This window comes from Phyllostomus discolor, chromosome 4 (assembly GCF_004126475.2).
Source record: "Phyllostomus discolor isolate MPI-MPIP mPhyDis1 chromosome 4, mPhyDis1.pri.v3, whole genome shotgun sequence".
Classification (NCBI taxonomy): Eukaryota; Metazoa; Chordata; class Mammalia; order Chiroptera; family Phyllostomidae; genus Phyllostomus; species Phyllostomus discolor.
The window spans coordinates 88,013,741-88,041,319 of record NC_040906.2 but is presented as its reverse complement, the minus strand read 5'-3'; the positions used below and the strand labels follow the sequence as shown (position 1 = coordinate 88,041,319).

Genomic DNA, 27,579 nt, shown 5'->3' with positions numbered 1-27,579 from the left:
TAACTCCTTGGTTGTTAGACTTCCATACAGTTCGATTTTCTGTCAGTTCTGGTTGTTTTTTGTTTTTAAATTTGCTGTTGTCTTTGTTTTGGTTGTGAGAAGAGGTACAGTGTGTCTCCCTATGCCTCCATCTTGGCCAGAAGTCATGTTGTCTCCTTTAATGAACAGGTTGGGGGACACATGTGAAAAAGCCTGACCTGGGTAATGTCTAAGGTCCTTATGGTGTTGACTCTAGGTCTGGGTGTACAAGCTCTGGCTGGAATTTGGCCCCACAGTGCCACAGCCATGTCACAGTAGAGCTGTGTCCTCTCTCTCATGTCTTCTCCATTGCCTTCTATGCCAGAGGTGCTCTGAACTAAAAGAAGCTGGAGCCTCAGCCTGGACGCTATGTGCCACTGTCCAACCTGCCACCCTGGCCCACCCCAACCAAACACCCATTTGGGGGCACTGGAAACCTACAGCTTGATTTTATCTTTCTAACAATGATGCCCCCTTTTTTCTTAAGGCACCAGTGCACACTCCTGGGTGCGGGGGGCACAGAGAGGCCATTAGAGGAGCCTAGGGGGGCAGTGGGAAAACTACAGTTACTCTCTTAACTCCCACATCTCCCGACTGCCAACCCTGCATAGGGGTCTCACAGCAGGGCCCTTAAAGGCCCTTGACCCTCTCTTTTTTTTTTACCTTGTATCTCTGTTGAGAGAATGTTGGGTAGTGATTTAATGCACAGTGTTGGAGCCAAGTTCAAATTATTTCTTGGGCAAGTTAATGAACGGATCATGGCTTCAGTCTCCTCCATCCTAAAATACAACCTATGACGGAACTTGAAGTGGGCTGTCAGGAGCGCTGGCATCTGCAGACTCCAAACAGAGCCTGGCACAGGCTGACACCATACATGGTGTTGATTTCTTCTTTCATTCATGCTGGTGGTTTTTAAAGTTACTTATTAAACACTATTGTGACAAAAGATGGTGGACCTATAGCCAGAATGCATTTCCCAGCCACCCAACCAAGCCCAGGGTGGGCCACACCACTGTGCTCTGCCCACTGTTGAGTGAGAGGAAACTCATGAGCACCACTTCCAGGCTTGGTCTCTAAACCTCTCCTTCTGCCCTCCAGGTTCTCCCTCATCTCTTCCTCTGCCTACAGCAAAGGGCCACACAAAGGACTCTGAGGCCCTAGAAAAACACTTAATGGAGAGACCCTGGGCCCCTGAATGACCAAGTAGAGTGCAGCCCTGGTAACCCAGGTCAACCTGAGACACGAAGAAGAAATAAACCTTTACTGTGTTAAGCCACTAAAGTTTAGGGGTTGTTTTATAGTACCTAGTATTACTTACCTAATAAGGGTATAGTGTGAGACTATTTTCCTCAGGCTATTTCCAACTTAATTATATGTCTAATAGCTATTAGCATAATGGTGTTGTTTTATATTCTGGAGAGTCTTCTTTTTAGTGTTACTTTCTGGATACTTTACAAAACGTTTAGTTGGTTTACAGACTCATCTTCAAACTCTTAAGTCACTAACACAATTAAAACATGTCACCCAAAACACTACTCAGAACACATGGCTCTGCCCAGGGCCCTCATGACCTCTTTCCCAAAGTCAGATTAATGTCAGGACACAAAGGCCACTGTTATCAGGGGCAGCAGGGGTACAGGGAGCAGCCGCTGCTTCCAAATGGGCAATTTAGTCAACGCTGGAAGGCCCAGCAATCTGATGGGTCCCTCAGGACCCCTTGCAGTGCTCTGGTGCCCCAGAGGGTAGTTTGGGGCCTCCACCCCTGGGTCCTGACACCACTGGGGTACTCTTACAGCCCAAAGGAAAACGCGGAATTTTCCCTGAAGTTCATGGCCGGCAGCAGTGGTTTGCCAGAATGATGTTTGTGTAACAGGGCATGCCCAGGCCCAACTGCCCCTAAAACAGGAGACTTTCAGATGGCCTGACTCAAACATTCTTCAACACCTTCCAGTCAATGCAAACATTGAACAGACTCAGCAAAAGTGCCATCTCTGAGGCCCACCCAGAGCTATGTAGAAGACACCCTGAGCAGGTAGGGTGCTGAGATAACTTCAGATCAGGAACCCTTGGGGTCCAGAGGAAGAGCTGCACAGGCAGAGACCTGGGTAAGGGCTTCTTTTCCTGGGCACACATTCCAGAGGGCAGCAGAGGGACATCTGCAGTTGTAGGAAAGAAGCCCACTCAGTGACCATGGATGGGCCTGGAGGGGGCTGGGCTCCAAACCAAAGACTTACCAAGCTAGCCCCTGGCTGTACCTCTACCTACCCCCACCACCACCTTTGTCCTCCCAGGGAAGCCAATGGCAGCTGGGGACTCTGGTGCTGTGCTAGAAACAGGGAGGTGGTTCTGGTTCACCCCTTTGCCCAGACCCAAGGTGTGATCATGGGATGTAGCTTGTCCCAAAGCCACACTGCCCTGAGGGGCCAGAGAATTAAACTGACAGAAGACAGAGTAGCAAGAGAAAAAACAGATTTCTATTCACCTACGTATGCAGAAGTTCACGGAAAAATAAGACTCAAGGAGGTGGTTAGAATTTGGGATTTAATAATATATACCATCTGAATAGGGGAAGTGGAGGAGGAGAAAGGCACTTTTGGGAAAACAAAGGATGTTTAGGAAAGATAAACGGGCCCCAGAAGAACAGATGAGAGATGACAGTTGGTGACAACGTCTGCCAGGTGATTTCTTATCCTGATGTCGCCTTCTCGTCTCCTCTCTGCTGATAGGAGTTAATCTTCCCTGTTGTGAAACTCCAGGGCAGAGAATTTATGACAGTTGAATTCTTTGGGGAGCCTCTACTTTTTTGCAGATAAGAGTTCAAAACAAAACAAAACAAAACACCTCTTCATAATGGTATATTCTGGATCTTCAGAAGTCTGTAAGACCCTTGGCACATGACAGGTACCTAACAGGTTGGGGGAGCCCTTCCCAGATCCTCCCTAAGCTGACCCACCCCAATGCCCTTTGCACCATGCTTAGTATTTCTCTCAAATCCCTACTCCCCTTTCCAAATTTTCCTGTCCCTGTAGCCTGTTCTTGGTGGTCAAAGCTAATAAACTCACCTGTTAAGGCACAACAGCTGGTTTCCGGTCCAGTACAGGTACTTTTGAATTAGAGTCTTTGGGCCCCATTCCCTCATTTGCTAACCGCCATATTGCTGTCATTTACTTATTCAACAAACAGCCCTGGAGAGGGTTTTCCCTGCCAGGCCCTGGGCTGGACTTCAGAGTGGCACCGATCAGGCAGACCATCCCCGTTCTCTAGGAGCAAAGCCCAGCTCGAGAGGCAGGCAGGCAGACAGACAGTTCAGCCTAAGCACAGGAGCCATGGGAGCTCAGGAAAGAGCAGGACTGGCAAGCTCTGTGGTTTGGAGGCAAGAAAGAGAGAGTTGGGTGCCCAAAGGGAAAGGAGGGAGTGGGGAAGGAAGAAATGGATGAAGGGGGGAAGTTGGCTGGTATCTCTCCATCCCTGCTCTCCACTCTGGACATGTTTGGGGCCCAGCCCCTTTCCCCACTCCATGTCAGCCTTTCAGATTATCAGATATGCCAACTGCAGCTCTTGCCCAATAAGCTCTCTCCAGACAACCCTTTTCCCTTGTAATTGAATTTAAATATCTATCCTCCCAATCAAGGCAGGTTAATATTCAACACAGCTGAGCTCTGGAAGCCTCCTGCCACTAGGTGGGGCTGAGGGAAGGGCAGCCCTGGGGTGCAAGCTTCCTTGGAAAGCATGTTCATCTGGGGGCTTGGGCTGGGAGCTGCCTAAGCCTGGTTCTGCCCCTGGCAGATCCAAGCATCTTCTCCAAAAGGGAGCCTCAGTGCCTGTGTCGACCAGTGCCTGCAGCATGGACGTCCCAGCCTTTCCCAGTGTGGACAGGACGGGGTGTTTTGGGAAGTGCACACTGCTCCCACAGAGAAAGATGCAGAGGGAAAACCAGTTTTCCAGTCTCTGTGCTCAATTGGGAGAACAAGCCCACACACCACTCCTTCGGAGACTCTGCTTTGCTGGCCCTCAGCTGATTCCCTCAGGCTCCTAAGAGTTTGGTCTTAGCCTCATAGGGTCCATCCTATCTGATAGTGGAATCTTGAGCTCACAGGACAGAGGCCCAGACAGTTCCCCAGCCGCTGCCACCTCCACCACTGGCGACTTTCTCTGGTCTTCCATGTGGACTATCACGTGGGGGCCACTGCAGCCCACAACTTTCTAGAACCTAGAAGGGCTGAGAGTGTGGCTGCTGTGCCTGGCCCAGAGCAGACAGTGGGTGGAGAGCTGGCGGCTGCCATGCCTGTACCCAGGAGGCCCCTTGGCCTCCCCAGAGGGTCCCATAGATAGGTTTCACAACTGAAATCAGCTGCCCCTGATAGATCCGACAGCTGTGACCCTACTCCTCGGGTCTGGGTGACCATGCCAGCTGATCCTAACATCCTCTAGTGCCCCCACCCTCCCCCCAACTCTTAGCTCACAGCCAGGTCTGTGTCTCAAGGGACTCATTTTCCTCTTGGATGCTTCTTTAACAAAGAGAACATGGGCCTCCAGGCCAGTGGTTCCCAAAGTGTGGTCCCCACTAATAGCACATTCGCAGGCCCCTACTGAATGGAAGAGCCCAAGTGTGGGGCCAGCCTTGAGTTCTACCAGCCCTCCCAGTGCCAACCAGGATACAGTTCTCAGCAGGGACTACAAAGGCCCCCAGTGAACCACAAACCATGAATGGAGGCCTCTCACCCACCAGCTCACTCTGTGCCAGAGCCATTCTGCACTCCTGAAAGTTACTTTAACCTATTTAATCTGTGTAACATCCTACAGAGCAGGTACAAATGTCAGTTCCACAGGGATGAGGCAAGCCAGGCTCAGACGAGTTAAATAACCTTGCCCAGGTCACAGAGCTGGGAACTGAGTTGGAACAAGGTGCTGTCAATCTACCATACCAGGGTTCTCAAAGGGTGCTCCCTGCACCAGTGGCATCAGCTGAGCCTGATGAGAGGCAGGGTAGCTTCCAGCCTCCAGCCTCCAGCCCCTAATGCCTCCACAGCCTCAACCAGCTCCCTAGTTCAACTCTGAGTGTTTGAACCCAATCTCATCTTGTCCCTTCTTAGTTTAAGGACCTCCACTGCTATTTCCCACTGCACTTAGAAAGCAAATCAGAGCCCCTTCTGCCATGGTCTGTGAGACCCTGCGTCAGTGTGGTTAAAATGCAGGGCACAGCTTACCAGTGGGCCAAAAAGTCAACTTGGCAGGTCAGGACCTGCATTCCTAAAGAAAACATGTAATGGAATTGTTCAAGCATAATTTTGTGAAACTCTGAGAATCACTGTTATCTGACCCAACACTCAGCTGTCTACTCCAACCTCCCTAGGTGTCACTCTCGTTTGGGTCCTGGAAGAAACTGTTTCCCATCTCACAGCCCCATCCAAGGGGCTCCTGTGCACAGCCATGCTCACTGCTTCACACCCATAGTCTCATGTCAGCTTCACAAGCTTGCAAGGCAGGTGCCGCTCCCATCCCACTGCACAGATGAGAAGACTGAGGTTTGGGGAGGTGAAGCAGCTTGCTTTAGATCTATTGGTGCCAGGATCCTGACCTAAGACCTGGCCCCTCACCCTTGTGCACACCCTCTGCTCTTCTCATAGGAGCACAGGCAAGTTGAGAGGAGAGGGGGACCTTACCAGAGTGCTGTGGGGAGCAGGATCCACTGGTTTCAGGAGGGTGGAGAGAACGTTAGCAGGAGACACAGAGGAGAGGCAGACCTGGGAACAGCATACACATTTGACTGGAATGGAGGATGGGGGGCTGAGAAGCTCGGGAAAAGTGTGGTCTGGGTAAGAAGGTTTCTGAGCAAAGCCAAGAGGTCCATGGTCCTCAAGAGAACACCAGGCGGTTTAGGGAGGCCAGCGGATGGCTTGTGAGACTGCAGCCTTGGCCTTAGATGATGACAAGGACCTGGGGTGGTGGCAGTGCAAATGTGCCTACCACAAGGTTCAACACAGCTCTCTCAATGATCAAGCTTTGAAGACCAGAGGACTCCCATAAGAATGGCTACTATCAAAGACAGGGAAGGGGAGGGGGAGAGGGGAGAAAGTGTTGGCAGGGATGTGGAAGAACTAGAACCCTTGTGCACCCCTGGTAGGAATGTAAAATGGTGCAGCTGCTGTGAACAACAGTATTAGCTTAGGATCCAGCAATCCCACTTCTGGGCATAGATCCCAGAGAATGCAGAGACTCCAACAGAGATTTGTATATCCACGTTCATGGCAGCATTATTCAGAAGAGCCAAAAGGTGGAAGCAACCCAGTGTTCATGAATGAATGAACAAAATGTATGTAGTACTATGTGTACATAATGGAATATTATTCGGCCTTAAAAAGGAAGTGAGCTCTGACACATGCTACACATGGATGAACCTTGAAAACATTATGTGCAATGAAAAGAAGCCAGCCACAGAAGGGCAAATACTGAATGACTCCACTTATATGAGATACCCAGAGCAGTCACATTCCACAAAGTGAAATGGTGGCAGCTAAGGGCTGGGGCAGGGAATGGGGAGCCCGTGTTTGCTGGGGACAGAGTTCTGGCTGGGGAAGACGAGTTCTGAAGACGGGTGGCGCTGACAACAGTACAGCAACGTGAATGCACTTGATGCCACTCAAGTTAATAAACCTAAAAATGGTTAAGAAGGTGCCTTTCGCACTCTGTATTTTACCACTAAATAAACAGAAACTAACAAACAAACAAAAAGCCTGGAGGTCTGAACCATAGGGGCTGCTTCTTTTTGTTTTTTTAAAGATTTTATTTTAGACCAAGAGGAACAGGGGAGAGAGGGAGAAAAACATCCATGTGTGGTTGCCTCTCGCACGCCCTCTACTGGGGACCCGGCCAGCCACCGAGGCATGTGCTGCGACTGGGAATCAAACCAGTTTGATCCTTTGGTTTGCAGGCCAGCACTCAATCCACTGAGCCACACCAGCAAGGGCACAGGGGTTTCTTACAAACGAGTTTTATTTGCATTTTGACCTGAGCACAGATCCCACATACAGGTTGCTCATCTGCACGATGGTGCAGTAACAACTGCAAACAGGCCTTATTTCAGGTACAAACACAATGTGGCAGTATGCCAACTTCTGTCTCAAGCTCACCCCCCATGGCCATCAATCACTCCCACCTGACACATCCAAGGGCCATGCCACCCCAAGAGAGACTCCCACGACCTTTAGGAAAAGTCACCCGATCTGGGAAAAGGTGGGGAAGTTACATTTTAATAAAGAAATCACTTTAAATACATGAACATTAGAAAACAAAGTAACTTAAGTTTATACCCAGCAAGGGAAGGGCAGGGGAAGGCACACAAAAGAAACTCTTCTCCACCTTTGTCTTTAACAAGCCCCACCGTTTCCCCACTGGGTGCTCTGAGCCCAGTGATAAACGAAGTCTGCATAAAAGCCAGTGTTACACAGGAGCTCTTCTGTGTACTTGGGGATAGCATGTGCCCTGATTTGGGATCGCAACCCAGGCACCTGGCCTCTCATCTTGGCTCAGTCCACCAGTAGTTGTAGGGCCATGGGATCACATCTGATTTGTCAGTCTTGATTTCCTCCCTGGGAAGCTGAGCTACAGAGGCCTCTCTGCACTGTGGGGAGGACCAAATGAAACAATGGCAAAAGCACTGAGCACAACACCTGACCCACGAGAGGCCAGTCAGCACCAGTTGCTGCCCTTGGTGTTGGTACTAATGGAGCACTGGAGGCAGTGTCCAGTGAGGAGGCGGAACAAGGGGCCCAACAAGGCTGGCCAAGCCACAGGAAGGTGGCTTGCCCCAGCTGAGAGCGGGAGCAGCACATGGAGTCACCCTCAGTGAGGCTGGCATTTGGGCAGAACCTGAAACCTGGGCCTGTGAAACCCTTATGGAGGGCCAGAAAGCAGCCCCTCCCAATCACCAAGCTGAGGCCGCCACAAGTGGTTGGTTCTCTCTGAGGAGGAAGACATTAGGAGGCATTTGCAGGAATCCAGAGAAACCAAAAGGTGCACGGTTCTCAAGGTACCAGTGCTAGTGCAGTGCAGGCTGCACCCTCTGGAACAGGAACATTCCAGAGACTTCAGTCCAGAAGCCACCACCCAGCATGGAGGGGCGGCCTGTCAGTACTGGCACAGAGAACCCCTCCCACACACAGACCTCTCCCACAGCCCCTAGCACTTGACCCAGGGACCTAAAGACCTGTGAGGTCTGCAAGGATGGGCCAGCAGGCAGAAGGGGCTTGGATGTTTCCACCGAGACGCTAGAGTGGACCCCACAAGGGTGGGAGGGCTCCCGGCCACAGGGGAAGTGAGACCACAAAGCAGGGGAGACCCAAAGGCTGCTTGGCTAAAGGCTTGTCTTGCTTCAAAGCTCAAAACAAAATAGTTTTTATTTTTAAAAAGTTCTACTTTCTGGATTTTGTTTAAAATAACCCATTGGGGGTAGAGAGGAATGGAGGTCTAGCTCAGTGGCTGGCAAACTTTGTGTATACAGAATTAGACAGTTAATGTTTTCATCTTTAAGAGCCAAGTAGCAAATCAATATTATGTAGGTGTGAGAGAGTGGATTTCTATATTTTTTTGTGTGAAATTCAAAATAGGATAAGAGTACTTTTTTGTAACACAGGTCTGCTAATGAGAAGAACATATTTTTCTGAAAGGGTGCCAGATAACATCTCACTTAAGTGGTTTGAAGACAGTGTTCCCGATCATCAAGCTGTCACAGACCGGGCAGGGAGCTGGTTCAGGCTGCAGCTGGCCAGCTCCCGATAAGTGGGCATTTGCTGATGGATGCTGGGTGCTGGGGTTAATTATATTGTTTTCTCGTGGATGAAGATTCAAACTTTGCTAGGATAAAAGGTTCCCCTGTGCCCTGGTGGCTCACTGCAGCCCAGCCCCTGGGGTTCCTAGGCTGAAGGGTGTGAGGGAGGCTGAGGCAATGTCCCTCTGGAGGGGCACTGGTCTGCCTATCTGAATGGCAGGGCCGGTCAGCCCCAGACTCACATCAGCAGCCCTGCACAGGGCAGCCAATCCACCAGTCAGAGCTGACTTCCTGGGGACATTGCCTTTAGTCTCTACATGACAAGAGGGGAATGGGGTGGCAATTTCATTTCTGGGCCATTGGCAAGAAAGCCACCACTAGAGACCTACTGCCTTTCTCCTCCTGGCTTTCTTGTCACCCACAGAGTGGAAAAAGAAAACCCATGAGAGGCCTTTGCAGAGGCCTGGAGAGCTTTTTACAGGCTTTGAGGAGCTCTGTGTGCCCCTGGCAGGAGGCTGGGTGACCTGAGCAGCAGCTCCCCACCCCAGGCCCACCGAGCATTTCACTGTAACACCCACATCTCTGGGCTGGGCTGTCTTGAAAACCTCCCTGTCCTCCCTGTCCTGTTTCCATAGGGTGAAGGGAAGGGGGCTGGGAGGTGGTCATAAAAGATATGTAATCATTTCCTATCAGCCAGCTGGACTGACATCACACCCACAGTACAAAACCAAGGAGAGAAAAAAGGACATGGGGCGGTTGTATGGAGACTCCCTGGGCCTTGCTCAAAGGGGCCTTGTAGGATGGCAGTGGCCAGCACTGCTTCCCTCCCCAGGTGAGCTGGGCTTGGGGTGTGGATTCCCCCCAGGTAGAGCAACTTGACCATAACCAGCTTCAGCAGCAAAGCCAGAAGCAGGAGAACCATGTAAGATCTAAGGGGAACAGCAGTCATCACATGTAGCGAAGCTGAGAGCATTCAGGGCCACACTCCCCTGAAACACAGAGGCAGGGAGAAGGATGTGTGTGTGTACATGTTACAGGGTGCAGCCAAGAGGGGGGACCCCAAATGGGCATTTAAAATGGAGTCCAGAACTCAAGGTGTCTAGGAGATTTTAGGATGTCCTCACCCCCACCCCCCAGGTGTGGGTTGGGGGAAGGGACACATGGAGCAGGGCCTTTGAGAGCTGTTTCACACAGCAACAGCCTTGTAGCTAACCTCTGGTGTGGCCATTTAACATATCTATAGCCTTTGGCTGGTCACTTAGACATGTTAAATAGCTGTGGCCATGCTCTGAGCCCGGGGAATGGAAGTAACTACCGCACCAAGAAGTGACTGGGGGGCAGGTCCCCTGAGTTACAGCGCCTGCGTGGGAACTCGGAGAAGACTGGCTCCATGACATGGGGTCACACCTGCCCAGACCCACGATGGCGACCAGAAAAGCTGGAGAAGACAGCAGATTGAGGGCAAGTGTGCCCAAGTGTAGGAGGAGTCGGAAATGGGGCTGCAGAGGAAGATTGGCGCAGGGATTTAAACCCAGATGCAGCAGCCATTGAGGAGAGGGAGAACCATGCAGCTGTGGAAGTGCAGAGAAGATCACAGCCATTAAGAGAGAACCACGCAGCTTTAGCAGAATGAGGACTCCCACAGCCCTGAGGGAGAGAACCACACGACCTTGGCAGAGTGGGGACTCCCGTGGCCCTGGGAGAGAGGATCACGTGCCTTTGCCAGAGTGGGGACCCCTACAACTTTAGAAGGGGAACCACCACCTGGTTTTAGCAGAGATCCTGGGGACACAGATCCCAGCTGAGGGTGCCAGGAACCCAGGGAGGTCTCCCAGTCGAGATGGAGTACTAACTGGGAATAACAAGAGGACTGCCTGAGCCATGGACTTCTATTTCCTTTCCTGAGATACGGTACTCTGGACTGGGCAAAGGGGGAAGGAAGGAAGGAAGGACTGTGTCTGTTTGTGGGTGTTTTAAGGAACTTTAGGATTTTTGATACAGACATTAGGTCACTGCTTTAAGTTAGTATAGCATTAAATAAACATTTCCTTTCCTTTTCACGAATCTCTGGCATAGAGAGACGTCTTTCCTCTGGTGGCGGATATAACGGACCTGAGGGCTTCTTTCAATAATAGTATATCGTCTCAGGCCCCCCTTGTTTGTTCTGTAACATACATACACCTCCAGAACATAGCTGCAGAGCAGGCTGACTCCGTGTCCAGGCTCAGGCTGCAGGGGAACACCTGGTGGCCACTCTAAAGTGCTGAAGGAGCAGTCAGCCCACTTGTGAGCCGGACTTGATTCTTGCAGGGATGTCTGAGACACTATGCCTCACATCAAGGCGCCTGCAACCTTGGAGTACACTCGGCACCCTGAGCTGAGGGAGAGCAATAACAGCTCTGTGCACAACCAGGATCCCGCACACACTCGGCACCTGCTCATGGTATGACTCTGATGGAGAGAATATAGGAAAGATCCACCGCCCCTAGTTCTACCACGTGCCTGAGCCAGCCACAACTCCACAGGTCTCTCAGCTCTTTTTTCAAGGGCAGTCCCAGAGACCCAGAGAGGCAAAGAGACTCATGGAAATGAGGGGCTTGGGGCTTGGGGCCCCTGACTTGGTCCCCTGTGCTTCTTACTCTCTCCACCCCACCCCTCTCAGCCTCTGCTTTTCCAGCTTTTCCAAGAGCCTTAGGGCTTCCTTCCTCCACTCCAATGACAATATAGAAAGAGGCTTTTCCGTGTTTTTCACCAACTCGTTAATCATTTTCCAACCTTCAGTTACTCAGGCCGGCCCCTGAAGCCACCCTGGACTTGGAAACTTGTGACACACTGCTCAACCAGTTTCAGTCTGCTCCCAGGAAAGCACTAGATGCCAGCCCCCCTCACCCCGCCCCCCAGCTCTGTCTAAGGTGCCCTGAGGCTGCCTGGCAGGAGGTCCCCAGGGCAATACCTGACCTTTGCTTAGGACCTCAAGCCAAGACTTCAAAGTCCCCACTCTATCCTCCTTTTTCCAAAGACACAAAGCCCCATCCCCCAGCAAATCCTAGTGTTCCCCAATTCAAAAGCCTCTGTGTTTTTATTTTAAGGTGCAACCTAGTAAACAGGAAAAGGTTACCACCACCTTGCAAACAGACACTGGCCCAGCAGAGGACCACGATGGCCTGAGAAGAACGAACACAGCTTTGCGATCCTGGTTAAAGATGGCAGCCTGAGCATATGCTTATCTTCTTTTCCCTCTGGAGACCACCTTTCCAAGCAGCTCCTTCCAAAGTGAAGCCACAACCTAGAACATGTGGGGTAGAGGGCGCAGCCCTGGCAGGGAGGGCTGCCCTGACTAGTAGATCCAGACCCTGGACTCAGCTCACAGGACAGACAGTGCATAGGAGTAGAAAGGGTTACAGCTTTTCTGTACTTGATACAATGAGAGCAATGAAACCTACAGCTTTATCTCATATGACTTGTGTGGAAGGGTCAAAACATTTTGTTAACAAATTACGATGTGTATTCTTTCTTGGCATTTATTACTTTCTACTTCTTTGTAAGCTACAAGATTTAACTACAACCATTAAGAGAAGGAAAGGAGAGGAGAAAGCAGTAGACTTTTCAGAGAATGAAAGAATCTACTAACAGCAAACTTAAGATCACAGATCTTTATTAGGTCCTCTTTTGGAATTAAGAAATAAAAATATTAGCTTACCATATTTTTAGAATTAAAATTGAGCCTGCCATCACTTGGCCTGGGTAGTAACACCACTCAGGTACAGGTGACTAAAGACAACTTGAAAGGCTGGACGTCAGAAGACCACAGGTCGAGTCCTGGTTCTATGTAAACTTTGGCAAGTTATTTCACTTCTGTGTGACTCACTTTCCTCAAAAAGAAAATAATTGGCATTGACCTTCCCCAAGGAACAGTATGTGAGACTAGAACATGCAGCAAGAAAGACTGCAGAACACCAGAAACTGGTATGACCCAGTACTGTTGAGATAGGTAAAGGGGGAGACAACACAAAGAGAACAGAAAGCCTGCTACAAAAAAGAAAAGGTGAGCTTGCCAACAACAGTCCTATGTCCAAAAAAAAAATTTTTTTTCAGCAAGAATCAGGGGCCTTTAGCAAAGGTACCAAGACGATTAATTCCATGGGGATTCCACTAATCATTTCAACAACTGGTGCTGGGACAAACTGGACAGACACGAGCAAAAGAATAAAGTGAGACCCCAACACCATACCACATGTAGGCACACCTCAAAGATACTGTGGGTGTGGTTCCAGACCCCTGCTAAAAAGCTACTATCACAATGAAGTGAGTCATAATCTTTTTGCTGGTGGAGAGTCTTGCCTTCAATTTGTAAAAAGTGTAACATCCATGAAGCACAATAAAATTAGGTATGCCTGTCCAAAAAATAACTCAAAACAAATCATTGTAAGACCATTACAATGGTTCTTACAAAGACCATTGTAAGAACTAAACAATAAAATGCCTTAAAAGAAAACATAGGCATAAATCTTCTTGACCTTAGATCAGGCAATGATTTCTTCAATTTGACACCAAAAGTATGAGCAACTAAAGAAAAATAGGTAGTCTTGGATTTTATCAAATTGAAAACTTTGAAAGTGAAGACAACCTACAAGATGGGAGAACAGTTTTACAAATCATGTATCTGATATAGGACCTGTATCATAAGCACATGAAAAAAGTGCTCAACATCATTAGCCATGAGGGAAATGCAAATCCAAACCACCATGAGAAACCACTTCATACCCACTATGATGCTGTAATCAAACAGACAGCTAACAGCCCATGTTGATGAGGGTGTGGAGAAACTGGAACTCTTGTACACCGGTGAAATGGGAGTGGAAAATGGTGCAGCTGCTTTGGGAAACAGCCTGGCAGTTACTCCAGTTAAATAGGGTGACTATATGACCCAGCAATTCCACTCCTGTGTACATTTACAAGAGAAATGAAAACATATGTGTACATAAAAAGTTGTACAAATATGCTTGTAGCAGCATTATTCATAATAGCCAAAAAGTAGAAACAGCTCAATGCCCATCAAGTGACAGACGGACAAACAAGACATGGCCTATCCACAAAATAAGAAGGACTGGTATGCTGGCACACATTCAACAGGGACAGCCACAGGAAACTGTGTTAGGTCAAGGAAGCTGGTCACAAAAGACCATATGTTGTATGATTCTATACATATGAACTGTCCAAAATAGGTAGAGCCATATAAAAAGTAGATCCATGGTTGCCTAGGACTAGGGCAGATGGAGGGAAGTGGGAGAGCAACTGTTAAAGGGTGCAGGGTTCCTTTGGGGGCTGCTGAAAATGCTCTGAAATTGATTATGGTCATTCTGTGAATTTGCTAAAAATCACTGAATTGTACACCATAAATGGATAAATGGGTAAACTGTGTGGTAAGTGAATTACATCTCAATAAAGCCATTACCAGCTCCTCCTTCCCTTTCAAAAAGGGCAAAGGGATCAGGAATCAGGAACTCGGTAGAAATACCACACCCACTGTCCCAGCCTAATTATTATAGATCCCATTCACTCTCAAAAGTGGCCTGGTTTGTATAATAAATTTATGTCCATACCCTATCACCATGTGTTATCAGGCTGGTGGCTGTGCCCCTCTGGGCTTCAGTTTCTATATCTGTAAAACAAGGTCTACCCAGTTCTGATCATCCCCGACCCTAGCATAGTACTCCCCAAAAGCTCTACTCTAGAAGCTGTACAATCCTGCTCAGCGGTCATAAATTCACCACGCTTTGGAATATAAACCTAAATTAGCAAAGAATTGAAGTCCTGAGCCAGCATGGATTGCTGGGTCCCAGGAAACAGCTGCCAGCCTACCAGTTACTGATACTCAAATTTCCTCATAGGCCACTACGAAAGGTGATCCAATCACACTGGTATAGGCAAAATGCTTTACCCACATCCCCTACAAGTGAAGAAAGATCAACGTTTAAATAGGGCCCTCACAGAAAATGCAATGCCCCTAGGAAACTTGGCAGGCTTGGCCATAGGTAGCTAAGGTCTTCTTTAATGGGGTTTGGTGAGCCCACCCAAGAGGGCCAGGCATTGTGACAGTCAAGGTCACCTCATCATACACTGGGATGACCATTTCCTCGTCCTTACCCATGATGGCTAGGAAATAAAACTACACCAAAGGAGCTCACAAGGAATCATTTTGTTCTCATCCTTTGTACACTCATGAGAATATGCCTAAAAGCAGCCTTCAGGTCTGTGCGGCGGGTCCTACATGCATATTGTGGTATCCCACCAATGCAGAGAGATGAGCCCAGCTCTGGGCTTTATAGTAGCAGATCCTTAGAAACAAGGTAAAGGTGAAAGGAGAAGGTACAGAATAAACCCCACTCCCATCAATCCATCCAAGAGCAGGACAGACAGATGCTCACCAGGGCCACCAAAGATGGAAGCCAACACAAACAAAGACAGACGATGGTGGCGAATCACCCCCATCTAGTCAACAGTCTCAGCCATGGGGCCAGTCACCAGAGAAGGTGAAGGTTGGGGTGAGGCAGAACTTCGTCTGGCAGCAGAAGAGAGGTCAGGAGGCACCAAGACAGCCAGTGGACTAGCCTCCAGCTCAGAGCGCAAAGGGTTTCAGAGCAGATACCCCACTGTTTGTGTCTCTAGAGTGGCAGGTCTGGGAACAAGACCAAAGAACCATTCAAGCTGAAGGGGAAGGGAGAGAGGAGCCATTGGCTTTCTGCATGCCCAGGACTCCACATCTGTGGGTTTCTGCTGGTTGTTGGTCTGTGGCTTTCACACACCAGGCAAGGTCACTTCTAGCTGCAGCTTGCCAGGGGAGGCTGCAGCTTACAGTGGTGCAATTTCTACATCCAAGGGGGTCCATGGGGCTGGGAGGTGGAGGCAGCTGCTGGCTGTACTTCGGCTCAGATGCTACATTTCAGGATGATGTGGTAGCCATCACTGCTCTCAGCTGCAAGAGGGAAACACTGGGCATTTTCCAGGAAGAAAGGCATGGTGCCCTAGCATCTGGGAGTCACGGAAGGCATGAATATTGACAGACACCACCAAAATAAGGCTGTGCACAGCACAGTGTGCTGACAAAAGCAGAGATTTCAGCACATGCTCTTACATCTGTCTTGTTGAGTTTCTCTCTGACAATGGGCCTTTCCACCACAGCTCTGGACCCAAAGACTAAAAGACCTACATCTAAGGAGGCTCTGGGCAAACAGTATTTCTTGGGCTGGTGTGGACCTCAGGCGCTGTCCTGACACAGATGGACATTTGGACAGATGCCAGACTAACACCTCTCACCTCTCCCTGACCTTAAGGAAATCCACTTTTGGTCTTTCCTTTCTCCTGGCCCCCAAGTTCTTTCTCAGGCCCTTTCATGGAGGGCCCTTCACACCCTACCCCATCCCCCAGCCCAGGTCTCCATTCCACTGGCCTTAGCTGCTGTATTCCATGCTTACTCTTCCTGCAGATACACGTTTTAGAAAAACTCAATCCATCTTATGTCTACCTGGCACTGAGTCCATGGAGAACACACTGTCCGGCCTGGGGGCCAGGGGGTCCCTTCCAGAAGTGACTCTGGGGCCAGTCTCGCTAACTCTCCTGTTCAGGACTAGGGTTCCACAGGAAGTTTGTTTCTCTTTCCCAGAGGACGTTCCCAGGGAACCTTCTCCAGAGGGGGCAGTGTGCAGGCAAGGCCTGCTCACCTCACTACACATTACCCTGGGGGCGCAACCAGCATTCTTTAAATAAACAGGAAAAGCTGGGGGCGGGGAGCAGGGTGGCTTTACCTTTTAAGGTACTGAGGACAAAACAGGATTCATCTTGGAAATTCTGCACCATCTGAAAGGCAAAAGAGAGACCACTCCCTTCAACTACGAGTGTGCACCACATGAAAAGCCTCGGTGCTAAGCAGCCCACTGCGCCATCAGAGACAAGGGTCACTGTGTTTGCACAAACACAGGCCAGTGGTGATGCTTGATTTCAGCTATGAAAATGTGATATAAAATAAATGTGCAATATGATTACAATTTTAAGTAACCAAAAATTGAACATAAGAGACAAAAAGGTGCCTGGAAAGGAATCAAAATGTTATTAAATTTAAATATGGGATTAAGTTTTTGTTTGTTTTTGCTTTGCTTTGTTCTGGTTACTGGGTCTTCCGGTCCCTCTATCAGACACAGTATAGAAGAGTGTATGTGTACAGTAGCAATGAAAGTTAATGTGCTTTAAAAAACCTGGGTAATTAGCAGGATCTGCTAATTAGAGTCCTAGGAGGACCAGGTACAGAGGTGGGCAAAAGTAGGTGTATGGTTTTGAGTACATGAAACACAGAGTTGACAAAGCTATTGTAATACTCACACCCTGCAACTTTTTTTTCCATATAAGCAACTGTAAACCTACTGATGCCTAACCCTGAAAAAAACAGAGTGCCACTCCCTGCATCTAAAAATATGGCTGGAATCAAAGGATTACTCATCAGCCACCTCTCTGGAGTTCCCATTTTGATTAGCTACCTCATGACTTCCAAAAAGTCAGCCTTTTTCTTCCTATCTCCACATAAAATGGGGCTGTTTCGACGACAAAAAAAAATATAAGCAGGAGGTAGAGTAATGGAGGCTGGTATTACTACTGGTGGAGTGTGAATCTGTGTAACTGCTTTACAGAACTGTCCATGGGACCTGGAAAAGTAACATCTGTCCTCTAGGCAGACACCCTTGATACACTGCACATGCACACACAAAGCACACCTAAGAATGTCCAACACTGCATGCAAACCAAAAACGGCCCCCATGTCAATCAACACTAAGAGCAAGGACTGTTATGCCATGGCTTCAGCAGTGCCAGTGACCTACAGCAGCACACCTCACATGCACAGGTCTCAAAGTTATCACGTGCAGCCCTGGCCGGCTGGCTTGACTGGTTGGAGCATCATCCTGTGCACCAAAAGGTTGTGGGTTCAATCTGGGTAGGGCACATACCTTGGTTGCCAGTTTGATCCTGGGTCAGGGTGTATACAGGAGGTAACTGATCGATATTTCTCTTTCTCTCTTTCCCCCTTCCTCTCTTCTAAAATCAAGAAACATATCCTCAGGTGAGGATGAAAAAAAATTTTTTTTAATAATATCATGTGGAACAAAAGCAGATAATCACAGAATACACTATTATGCCACTTATACGACGTTTTTAAACAGACAAAATTCAACAATACATTGAGGAGGAACAAGGGATTGATAAATACAAAATTCAGACCAACAGGTGGAGAGGTAGAGACGAATATGCAATTAGCTCACAAAGGGGCTTCTAACATAACACTACATTAACTGAAGAGCAAGTATTGGGTACTTCAATTATTCTTTTTTTAAGGTTTTATTTATCTAGTTTTTAGAGAGAGGAAGGGAGTAAGAAAGGGAGAGAAACATCAATGTGTGGTTGCCCCTCACACACCCCCTAATGGGGACCTGGCCTGCAACCCAGGCATGTGCCCTGACTAGGAATCAAACCAGCAACCCTTTGATTTGCAGGCCCGTGCTTAATCCACTGAGCTACACCAGTCAGGGCTCAATTATTCTTTAAACTGTACACATACACTTTATATACTCTTTGCATATGTATGCTGTTTGTCACAATATAAATGGCAAAAATTATAAAAATACACACATATACATAAACATTCACATCACACTCGCACACTAGCCAATATGATAGCAAAATTGCTTTCCAATTAAACAAATGCAATCACATTTTATTGCCCCCTCTGATTATTTCCCCAAATCCTGCAAATCCACCCACCTGTAGATGCCCGCCCCACCCTGCAGGGCCTGATGATGCGTGAAGCGCACTCATTCTATACTGCTGGCCTGTGCCCTCTAGGACCCTGGGCCACCCAGTCACTTGGGCATGCAAAGCCCTAGGCATTGTCCACACAGGCTTAATCAGTAACTCCTTTGTTTAATTAAGTGCCCTTGCACCACCACCCCCCACCCCACCCCCACCACACCCCCACCACACCCCCGCAGCAGGGGCTGGCCAGGCTGCCTCCAGTGCTCCCGGCAATTAAGAAGCAAAAGGTTTCCAATTGATTTGGGGTTAAGAGGCAAGGAGACTTGGGTGAATAGGAATGGCCTGTTTAGCTGAGGTGGCGTTTGAGTTCTGTTCTCTGCTTCAGTTGCTTAACTGCCTACTCTTGGGGTCACAGGGCAAGCTGGGGAAGGAACTTCCTTCAGAGACTGGTGAAATGGCCAGGGTTCCATACATTCTTGGCTTCTGTCTTCACAGAAGAAATTTATTCTGAATTACAAAGTGATGAGTTTTCCATGCCACAACCCATTGCTCAGGACAGTTTAACCTTGCAGGCTATTCTAAAGTTAGGAACTCTGGGCTTCATTTTCTTTATCTGTGAAATGGGGGTAAAAAAATAGCTGCATTATATCTGAACTTAACAACATGGAAGGAATTCTGAACTGGGGACAAAAACAGCAAGTTGCAGATGAAGGCACAGCCGTATCTTTGCTGCACGGTAGAGGACCTGCACGTCCACCCACCCAGGCACACAGCGGACACCGGCACACAAGATTGTCTGCCAGGACCACACAAACCCACTGTAAAATCCTCCAGGAAAAGAGACTGGGGAAGATGAGGGCCTCTCACATTTGCCTTCTGCTCCTTGAGGTTGCTTGACCGCTTACTCTGTGAAAACTTTTTAATTAAAAAGGAAGGAAACGGCACCTTGCAGACCTCAGGCTGAAACACTCCTGAAACAGAGACTCTTATTTCAGGGGCTTCAGCAACTGTAACAAGGAGCAAAGGATTATTACTAATAATGACAATTATGAAATAAATATAAAGACCATTAAAAGATGCACATTTTATACATTGTCAAATTTAAGAATCCGTCCATCACTTGCTCCCCAAAACAAGTGCCTAGCACTGTCAATTACATCTGCTGTTTATTCAGCGTCTCCGTCTCCTGGTACCTAACAGTCTTCTTGTTTTAACCTTACCTGCTGGATATGTATTAAATGTCTCCACTTTACAGATATGGAAGCTAAGGCTCAAAGAGGTTCAATAAAGTTGCCTAAGGTTGCTCAGCTACTAGTTCCAGGTTGGGGACACCAGTCCAACTCCGAGTCCCACATTTTCTCTACTTCCCCAGCCAGTACCACTTCCTCTATAATCCTCTATACAGAGGCTTTCAGCGTTCCCACAACTGCCTTAGGATCTGCTAGGGGCTGGACAGGGGCTCAGGGTCCCAGCTGTGCTCCCATCAGCCCATCTGTGTTTTTAAAGGGTTCATTTCAGAAGAGGTCGGAGAGCCTGCTGGCTCAGAGCTTAGGCTCTGCAGCTGGACTACCAGGATTCCCACCACAGCTCCACCCCTTACCAGCTATGGGGCCCGGGCACTTGGCCTCTTTGTGTCTCAGTTTTCCACCTGTGAAATGGGATAACCATAGCACCTACCTCAAGGGAGGCCATCAGAATTCAATGAGTCACTATGTGTGGACTTGGAACAGTAGTGGGAACACAGTCGGCACTCAATAATACTAGCACTCCTTACTATGATTAAGACAAAAGGTCCAAGACAGAACAAACTTAGAGAGCTCTGTTCTACAACTTGCAGGAATGCCTACACATGTCAGCAAACCTGTTGAAAAACCCCCTCCTTAGCCTTGAGTGGAATCAGATCACTTGAGGGCACAGTTCCAGCAGGGCCCTGTTCAATACCTGTGCCCTCTGCCAGCAGCTACTTGAGCCCTGCCATGTCTGGGTGGCCAGGGACAGGCCCAGGAAGGCTGTGGCACCTTCGTCATTCAGCAGAGCAGGCGTCTGTTCTCTCCAGGAGTCACACCCTTTCCTTCGCCCAACCCCCAGTCCAGTTCATCCCTCACTGCAGTCGGCCACCTACCCTGGGTGAGCGCCCTCCTCCTGACTCCTTACAGCCCTTACTGTAAGTCCCCTGCAGGCAGGGGTACAGTCATGCTCCTAGGTCCTGCATGGCACCTGGATGAGGATGAGGTATGGAACGGATACTCCATAGCTATTCAGAGCCCAGTCGTGGCCTCCGAACTCTCTTCTTCACAGCACTCCAGGCAGCCGCAGCCGTAGGCAAGGGGCATGCCAAGTGAAACCTGCTTGCCACCCCTGTGCTGAGTCATCCCCAAACCCCAAAGGGTGTATTTCTGGTGCAGGTTCCACTGCTCCTGCCTGGAGCACAAAGCCCCGGCTCTTCGGGACGGGTCCGGCAGCAGGCTCACCTCGTTGCTGACCACCACGTGGATGCCCGTGGGCCCCTGCCGGTAGACCCGGTGAATGTGCTGTGGGGAGATGCTGTAGAGGTTGGCGATCTTCTCAACCAACTCCAAGGTGGTCAGTTCTTCCAAGAAGATGGCATGGTACACTGGAGAAGGGAGAAACAGGTCCTTCTGTAGAACAGGTGCCTGCTTTTCAAGGGGCACGCCTATCCACCACCCCACCCCACCCAAAGAAGTCAGTGATGTGCTCAGGAGGACGCTCAGGCCCCGGAGGTGTATGTAATGGCACACACCCAGAAGCCACAGGGCATCTGTGAAGCCCACCGACAGGTGAAAAGATGCCAGGGTCTGGTTCTTTTCCAGTTTCAGTCCCTCTGGGCAACTTCTGTGAAATATAGAATTCCTGGATCCACCACAGACCCAATGACACCCATTTAATAGGGATGGTGGCTGGAGGGAGAAGGGCTGGCATAAGTCTGTATTTCTAACAAGTTTCCAGTGATTCTGACGTGTGGCCCGACATGCACTTCACTGCAGAATGAAAAAGGAAATCCTGCGTCCCCTTTCCTTTCTTTCCCTGGTTTAAAGGGGTTGTGGAATGGCTTCAGGCGGCAGAGTGGGAGTGACAGATAACTGCTACTGGGCCACAGAAGAGCCCTTCTGTTACTGCAGAGGCGCAGACAGGCTTTGAGAAGAGGGTCCACCATTCTCCCAGGTCACAGACCTGGAAAAACCTCCTTCCTTTTGCACCAGCCCCTGTCTCATGAGTCTAGCTTTTGCTGTAGCAGGAGTCAAACCTGTGTTTGGGTCACACTTCTCCACAGCATACATTATAGTCTGCTGAGCACTGCGACCCCGAAGGGAGAAGGGGGCACTAGGAGCATCATCAGCCTGTCAGAAAGCAACAGTGACCCTGAGGCTAGAAAGGCTTCTTCTACAAACCCTAGACCAGCCAGGCAGGAGCAAACTCCATGGGGGCCTGGGTGGGTTACTCAATGTTCGAGGGCCTTGAGTTCCTCAAAACTAAAACGCAGCTGGACTCAATGAGGGGCTTCCAAACTCCTCCCTCAACTAAGGAACCCTCAGTTAAAAAGAAATCTGATCACAGGCCCAACTTTAAAAGCATGCACACACACACAGTGGGTCCCTTGAAGTGAGTGGCAGAGCTCACAGGTTCCAGCCATGTGACAGGTTCATCTTCCCACGATTTCGAACATATGCTGACCCACTGTTAGATTCTGTCTAGAAAATGTGGTCCCTGAGTAATGCTCCTTCCAGTACTGACAACCAGGCTTCTCTGCTGAGATTCTCCTTAGGAACAATTGCAATTGGACTGCTTTTTCCCAACTTTTTAGAAAGCCTGTTCAACTTGTTCTGATTTTACTCCTCAAACAAATCACTGCTGACAAAAAGGAACTGAAAGGATCACAGGCACCTTTTGTTGTAAACTATTGTCCCTGGCTTTTCCTGCCCCAGGCTGAACACGGCCACCAGGAGTGCCTGGAGCTAGTAGATGGTGCACAGCACCTCCTCCCACCAGGAGCAGTATGGGGTGGGGGGAATAAGAGGTTTACACTGGGCAATTCTAGGTTCTAATCCTAACTCTTTTGCTCACTGAAGCAAGACCCTAGACACTCTTCACACCTCTCAGAGCCCTGGAGTGCCCTGCCAGCACCCACATCGCAGGGCCACCACGAGATTAAATCATGCACTGTGCATGGCACACCTGCCCTGAACAAATGCATGCACTAAGCAGCCCTTTCCATGTGTGTGAAAAAGCATGGCCCTAGGGCTCTGTGCTTCGCAGCCTCACTGAGCTGAAGAGCAGGGGGAGGACCCAGACTTTCACCAGCAACATGCAAAGGCAGCTGAGGGCTCAGAGGCCAGCTGTGAGGGTCCCGATGTTTGGATCCTGGCTCTGCAACTTCAGTGCTGTCATCTGGAGCCGATCAACTGTGCCTCAATTTCCCCCACAGTGAAACAATGTTAGCAACAGTTCCTATGACTCGAAGCAAATAAGTGACTACATGGGAAGCCCTTAAGACAGGGATTTGTCGGGCATCCTTGCTGGTATGGAGGGACCTGCAGGGAGGCAGACAGGGCTCTCTGTGCAGAGAATACTGAGTACTGACTATGCAAGTTGAGACTGGTAGCTCAGCAGACGCTCAGCGCTCATGGGTGCTCAGAAACAAGGAACACAGTGCTCACTCCAGCAGCACATACACTCATATTGGAACAATGCAGAGATGGTTAGCATGGCCCCTGCGCAAGGATGACATGCAAATTCATGAAGCGTTCCTTATTTTTAAATAAGGCAAGACATCAAAGTCAGATAACAAAATAATGCTTCTCCAATGTATTCCTTCTATATTGTGTTCTCTAAGAAATCAGTATGAGGGAAGGACAATGAAAACATTTGTTGCATCCAGGTGACTTAGCACTCTTCTATGGAATTATAAAAGTAGTTAAGAGAAATAAAGGGGGGTTTTGTTTTTAAAAAAGCAGCAGCAGCAAGGAGCTCAGAAACAATACATCATCTCACTGAAACCTCACACATCTGTGGGGTACGCACTGCTGTCTCCGCTTTACACACATAGAAGCTGACACAGAGGCCCTGGTACCCTGCCCAAGGACAGGGCCACTAGGTGGCATGGCCAGCACTGGTATACAGAGACAGTTGACCTCAAAGTTGTGTTCCCTCTCAAAACTGCCAACCACAGAAGTCCCATGACCCGAGGGGCTCCAAACTCCTTCAGCTCCGTTCCTTGGCCCCAAGCATCAACCAAACCAAAGTGGGAAACACATATCCAGCCATGGGAAATCACAGGAGGAAGTGCTCCTCAGATGACAGCCATCAGGGGCCACTTGACTGGGAGCCAGAAGGCCCAACTCCTAATTCTACCATGAGTAGCTCAGTGGCTTTGGGGGACACACCCCACTCCCTGGGTCTCTGTGTCCCTGGATACAAAATAAGTGAGCTTGACCAGATATCCTGCAGGATACCTTCTACCTTAAACATTTCAACCCTAGAATAAAGTTTAGCACAAAGTTATCCTGCAAGAAACCAAAGTGAGGTGTATCTGGGAAAACGTTCTCAGTGAGAAGGCAGCCTGTTTCTTCCATTGCTTTGCCGCCCTGTAACCCTGGTGGGGCAGCCCCTCACCACTCACCACACAGGCTGCTGTTGTCCCCGCCACCATCCCGCTTCTGCTGCAGGGGCGCTCGGTTCTGCTCCACCTCCTGACAGACATAAATAGTCATCTTCGGCCTCACGTTCCTGGCAGGCAGGAAGGAAATAAACAGCAGGTATGGGAGACCAAGCTCTGTTGTTCCAGAATGTTCCGGAACACAGGGTGGATGAAGCAGGGAGAAAGAAAGAAGGCTGTGGGGATGCTGAATGCCTTTCACAGTATGGCTGGGGGCAGAACCCCAGCCAGACCGACCTGCTAAGGCAGGGGTGTGGTGGAGGGTGATCTGCTGAGAACACAAATCTAAAGAATGAGGTACGTGTTAGGGTCATAAAAGCAAATACTTTCTCTGGTTTACTCTGCACCAGGCAACATTCTAGAACTTTACATGCATAACTTGTTTTATCCTCACATCACCTACAAGGGTGATGTGAGGATAAAGCAAGGACCTCCATACTCACTCTACTGATGAGAAAATGAGGCTCGTGGGGGTTAAGAGCTTTTGCCCAGTTCCAAAGCTCCTATAAGGCAGATCTGGGATTCAAACCCAGGCTCTCATTAACTCTAAAGCTGTACTGTTCATGTGTACTTATTAGAATTTAAATTCATTAGTTAAAATTTAAAACTCAGTTTATCAGTCACAGGAGCCTCAGAGCAAGTGCTCCCCAGCCATGTGTGCCCCACAGAACATTCCCATCGTGGTAGGGAGTTCCATCAGGACACAGCACTGCTCCGCAGTCCTCCCGAAAAACCACTGCATGGGGCTGAGTGGCCTCACCAGCCCACGGCTTCCCTCCAGGAGCAGGCAGCTTGAAGCCAGCATCTGACAACCTGTGGCTGAAGGGCTGAGATCCAGAGGCCAAGGCTTGCGGCAAAGCAAGAAGAGGGAGTGCCCTTCAGGTAGGCTGTGCTGTAGCAGCCTGCATCAGTCACAGCCGCTCACTCTCATACTGCAGCCCAGCCTGTGTCCCTCTCACCACCTCTCCTCCTGCACTTGCCCCAGGGGGCCCATGGTCAGCTTCCTGCCACACCCTGCCTCCACTTGGAAATTAACGCTCACCTGCCTTTGATGGCATTGAAAAGCCGGATTCCATCTGCAGGGCCGCAGATCTGGACCAAATCATCTCGAGACATCTTCAGCAAGTCAGCACCTAGGCAGGTAAATGGGACTGACCATTAAGTGGGACACAAAGAAAAGGCTCCATCACCAAGCACCTGCAGACCCTGCACAGGGGTTAGGGGACAGGGGACAGGCTCACCCTCAGGGGGAATCAGTCATTCCATGGAGAGAGAAGCAACAAAGAGTCAAACAACATCAGATCACAGCCCCAAAGATGTCAGGAGCTAAATGACTGACATTCACAAAACACAGTAGCACACACAAGTGTTTACAGAAGCCTGTGCCTGCTCACCCCTCCCTCTGTATTTTGTATTATTGACATATAATGTATGTGTACCTCTATGGGCATGTGGCATCGGTCACTTGTACACTTGCCTGCGTGCAGAGTACACAGCTCACTGGCTGCAGTCATTTTGAACACACCCATGCACCCAGAACACAGATCAGGGCAGAACATTCCCAGCATCCCACTGGCCCCTTGTTCCAGCCTCTGGGGAACCACTGTCCTGACTTCCTACAGAATAGACAAGTTTTGCTTGTTTTTTTTTGAAATTTATGTAAATGGAATTAAATGGTATATATAACCTTTTATGTCTGGCTCCCACCCTCTAAGCTCTTTAAGGGCTTACAGCTATTGTATGTAGTTATAGGCCCTTCATGCCCATTATTAGATGTTATTTATTGCATGAATATGCCACAATTCACATAGCCACTCTCTGCTGATGGGCATCAGGGGGGCTTCTAGTCAGGCTATCATGAACATGATAGCTCTCTATGAACACATAGAGAGCTTATATTCACATCCTTGGATGTGAATGCAGTCCCCTCCTCAAAGGCCAAGGAGTCCCCTAAAGCCTGTGACCACTGGGACTCCCCAAAGGTACACACAGGATATCAGCCTTCTGCTAAAACCCTGCCAATAGCTATGTGGCCTAGAGCCACAAATCCCATCCCTTTTCTCCTGCCACAGTTAATACACCATTTCAGGTACAATTCCATAGGCACAATGGCTCCCTTTCCATTGGGAGTAAAGGCCAAAGTCCTGGACTTCCGGCCAAGATGGAGGCATAATTAGACACACTGTGCCTCCTCGCACAACCAAAATAAGGTCAGCAACAATTTAGAAACAAGATAACAACCAGATCTGACAGAAAAATTGAACTGTATGGAAGTCGGACAACCAAGGAGTTAAAATATACACATTCATCCAGACCGGTAGGAGGGGCGGAGTCAGGCAGCTGGGCAGAGAGGGGTAGCAACACAAAAAGCAGTGGCACCGAATGCCTAACGCATCCCAGGTGCGTAAGGCATCCCAAGTGCACAGGTGGCTGGCAGACCCAGCGAGGCAGCGACTGTGAAGTGAGGCACTGAAAACAAGGTGCCTGGCTGTCTGGGCCACATTTGAGTGCAGTTGAACCAGGCAAAATTGGACAGTGAGACAGACCATGCAACCCAGGGTACCAGCCCCGGGAAAAAGAGCCTTGGGATACTGACTGAAAACACCTGCGGGAGTTGAGGTGCCGGGAGAGACTCCTAGCCTCACAGGAGAGGTTGTTGGAGAGACCACAGGGTCCTAGAACATACACAAGCCCACCCACACGAGAATTAGCACCAGAAAGGCCCAGTTAGCTTGAGGGAAAAGGCAGAAGGGACTGAAATCCAGAAGAGAGAGGAGCAAGTTCCATTGTTTCCTCTTGGACCCCTCCCCCACATACAATGTCACAACCCAGCAACTGGGGTGCCATGTCCTGGTGAACACCTAAGGCTCCACCCCTCACTACATGACAGGCGCGACCAGACCAAAAAAAAAAAAAAAAAGGCTCAAATGGAAGAACAAATCAAAGCCACAGATCCAATACTTTTAAGCAACCAAGAGATAGCCAACCTATCAGATGCACAGTGCAAAGCACTGGTGATCAGGATGCTCACAGAATCGGTTGATTTTGGTCACAAATTAGATGAAAAAAATGAAGGCTACGATAAGTGAAATGAAGGAAAATGCACAGGGAACCAATAGTGATGGGAAGGAAACTGGGACTCTAATCAGTGGATTGGACCAGGAGGAAGAAAGAAACAACCAAACAGAAAAGAATGGAGAAATATGAATTCAAAAAAAATCAGGGGAAGCTTAGGAACCTCCAGGACATCTTTAAACATTCTAACATCCGAATTACAGAGGTACCAGAAGGGGAAGAGGAAGAGCAACAAGTGGAAAAGTTA

General features: G+C 49.1%; 1 protein-coding gene and 1 non-coding gene across 5 annotated transcripts in view; one reads left to right on the top strand and one right to left on the bottom strand.

Moving 5' to 3' along the window:
- Window positions 1-5,422: 5,422 nt before the first annotated feature.
- The window catches only part of TFCP2L1 (transcription factor CP2 like 1), a 63,125-nt gene continuing 40,968 nt past the window's right edge, over window positions 5,423-27,579 (bottom strand). For 3 of the 4 annotated variants that reach the window (XM_028533520.2, XM_036023596.1, XM_036023597.1), the window contains 5 exons: window positions 25,300-25,390; window positions 24,222-24,328; window positions 21,055-21,197; window positions 16,591-16,642; window positions 13,558-15,761 (listed from right to left, as the gene is read on the bottom strand). In XM_028533520.2, the coding sequence (XP_028389321.1) occupies window positions 15,715-15,761; window positions 16,591-16,642; window positions 21,055-21,197; window positions 24,222-24,328; window positions 25,300-25,390 (440 nt within the window). In that variant the 3' untranslated portion in view covers window positions 13,558-15,714. Of the gene's footprint in view, window positions 5,434-13,557; window positions 15,762-16,590; window positions 16,643-21,054; window positions 21,198-24,221; window positions 24,329-25,299; window positions 25,391-27,579 lie in introns of those variants that run through there. The other variant, XR_004902660.1, reaches the window with a different exon arrangement.
- On the top strand, window positions 23,252-23,358 carry LOC114514390. Its single transcript, XR_003686047.1, has one exon. It is a non-coding gene; the product is annotated as a U6 spliceosomal RNA (small nuclear RNA).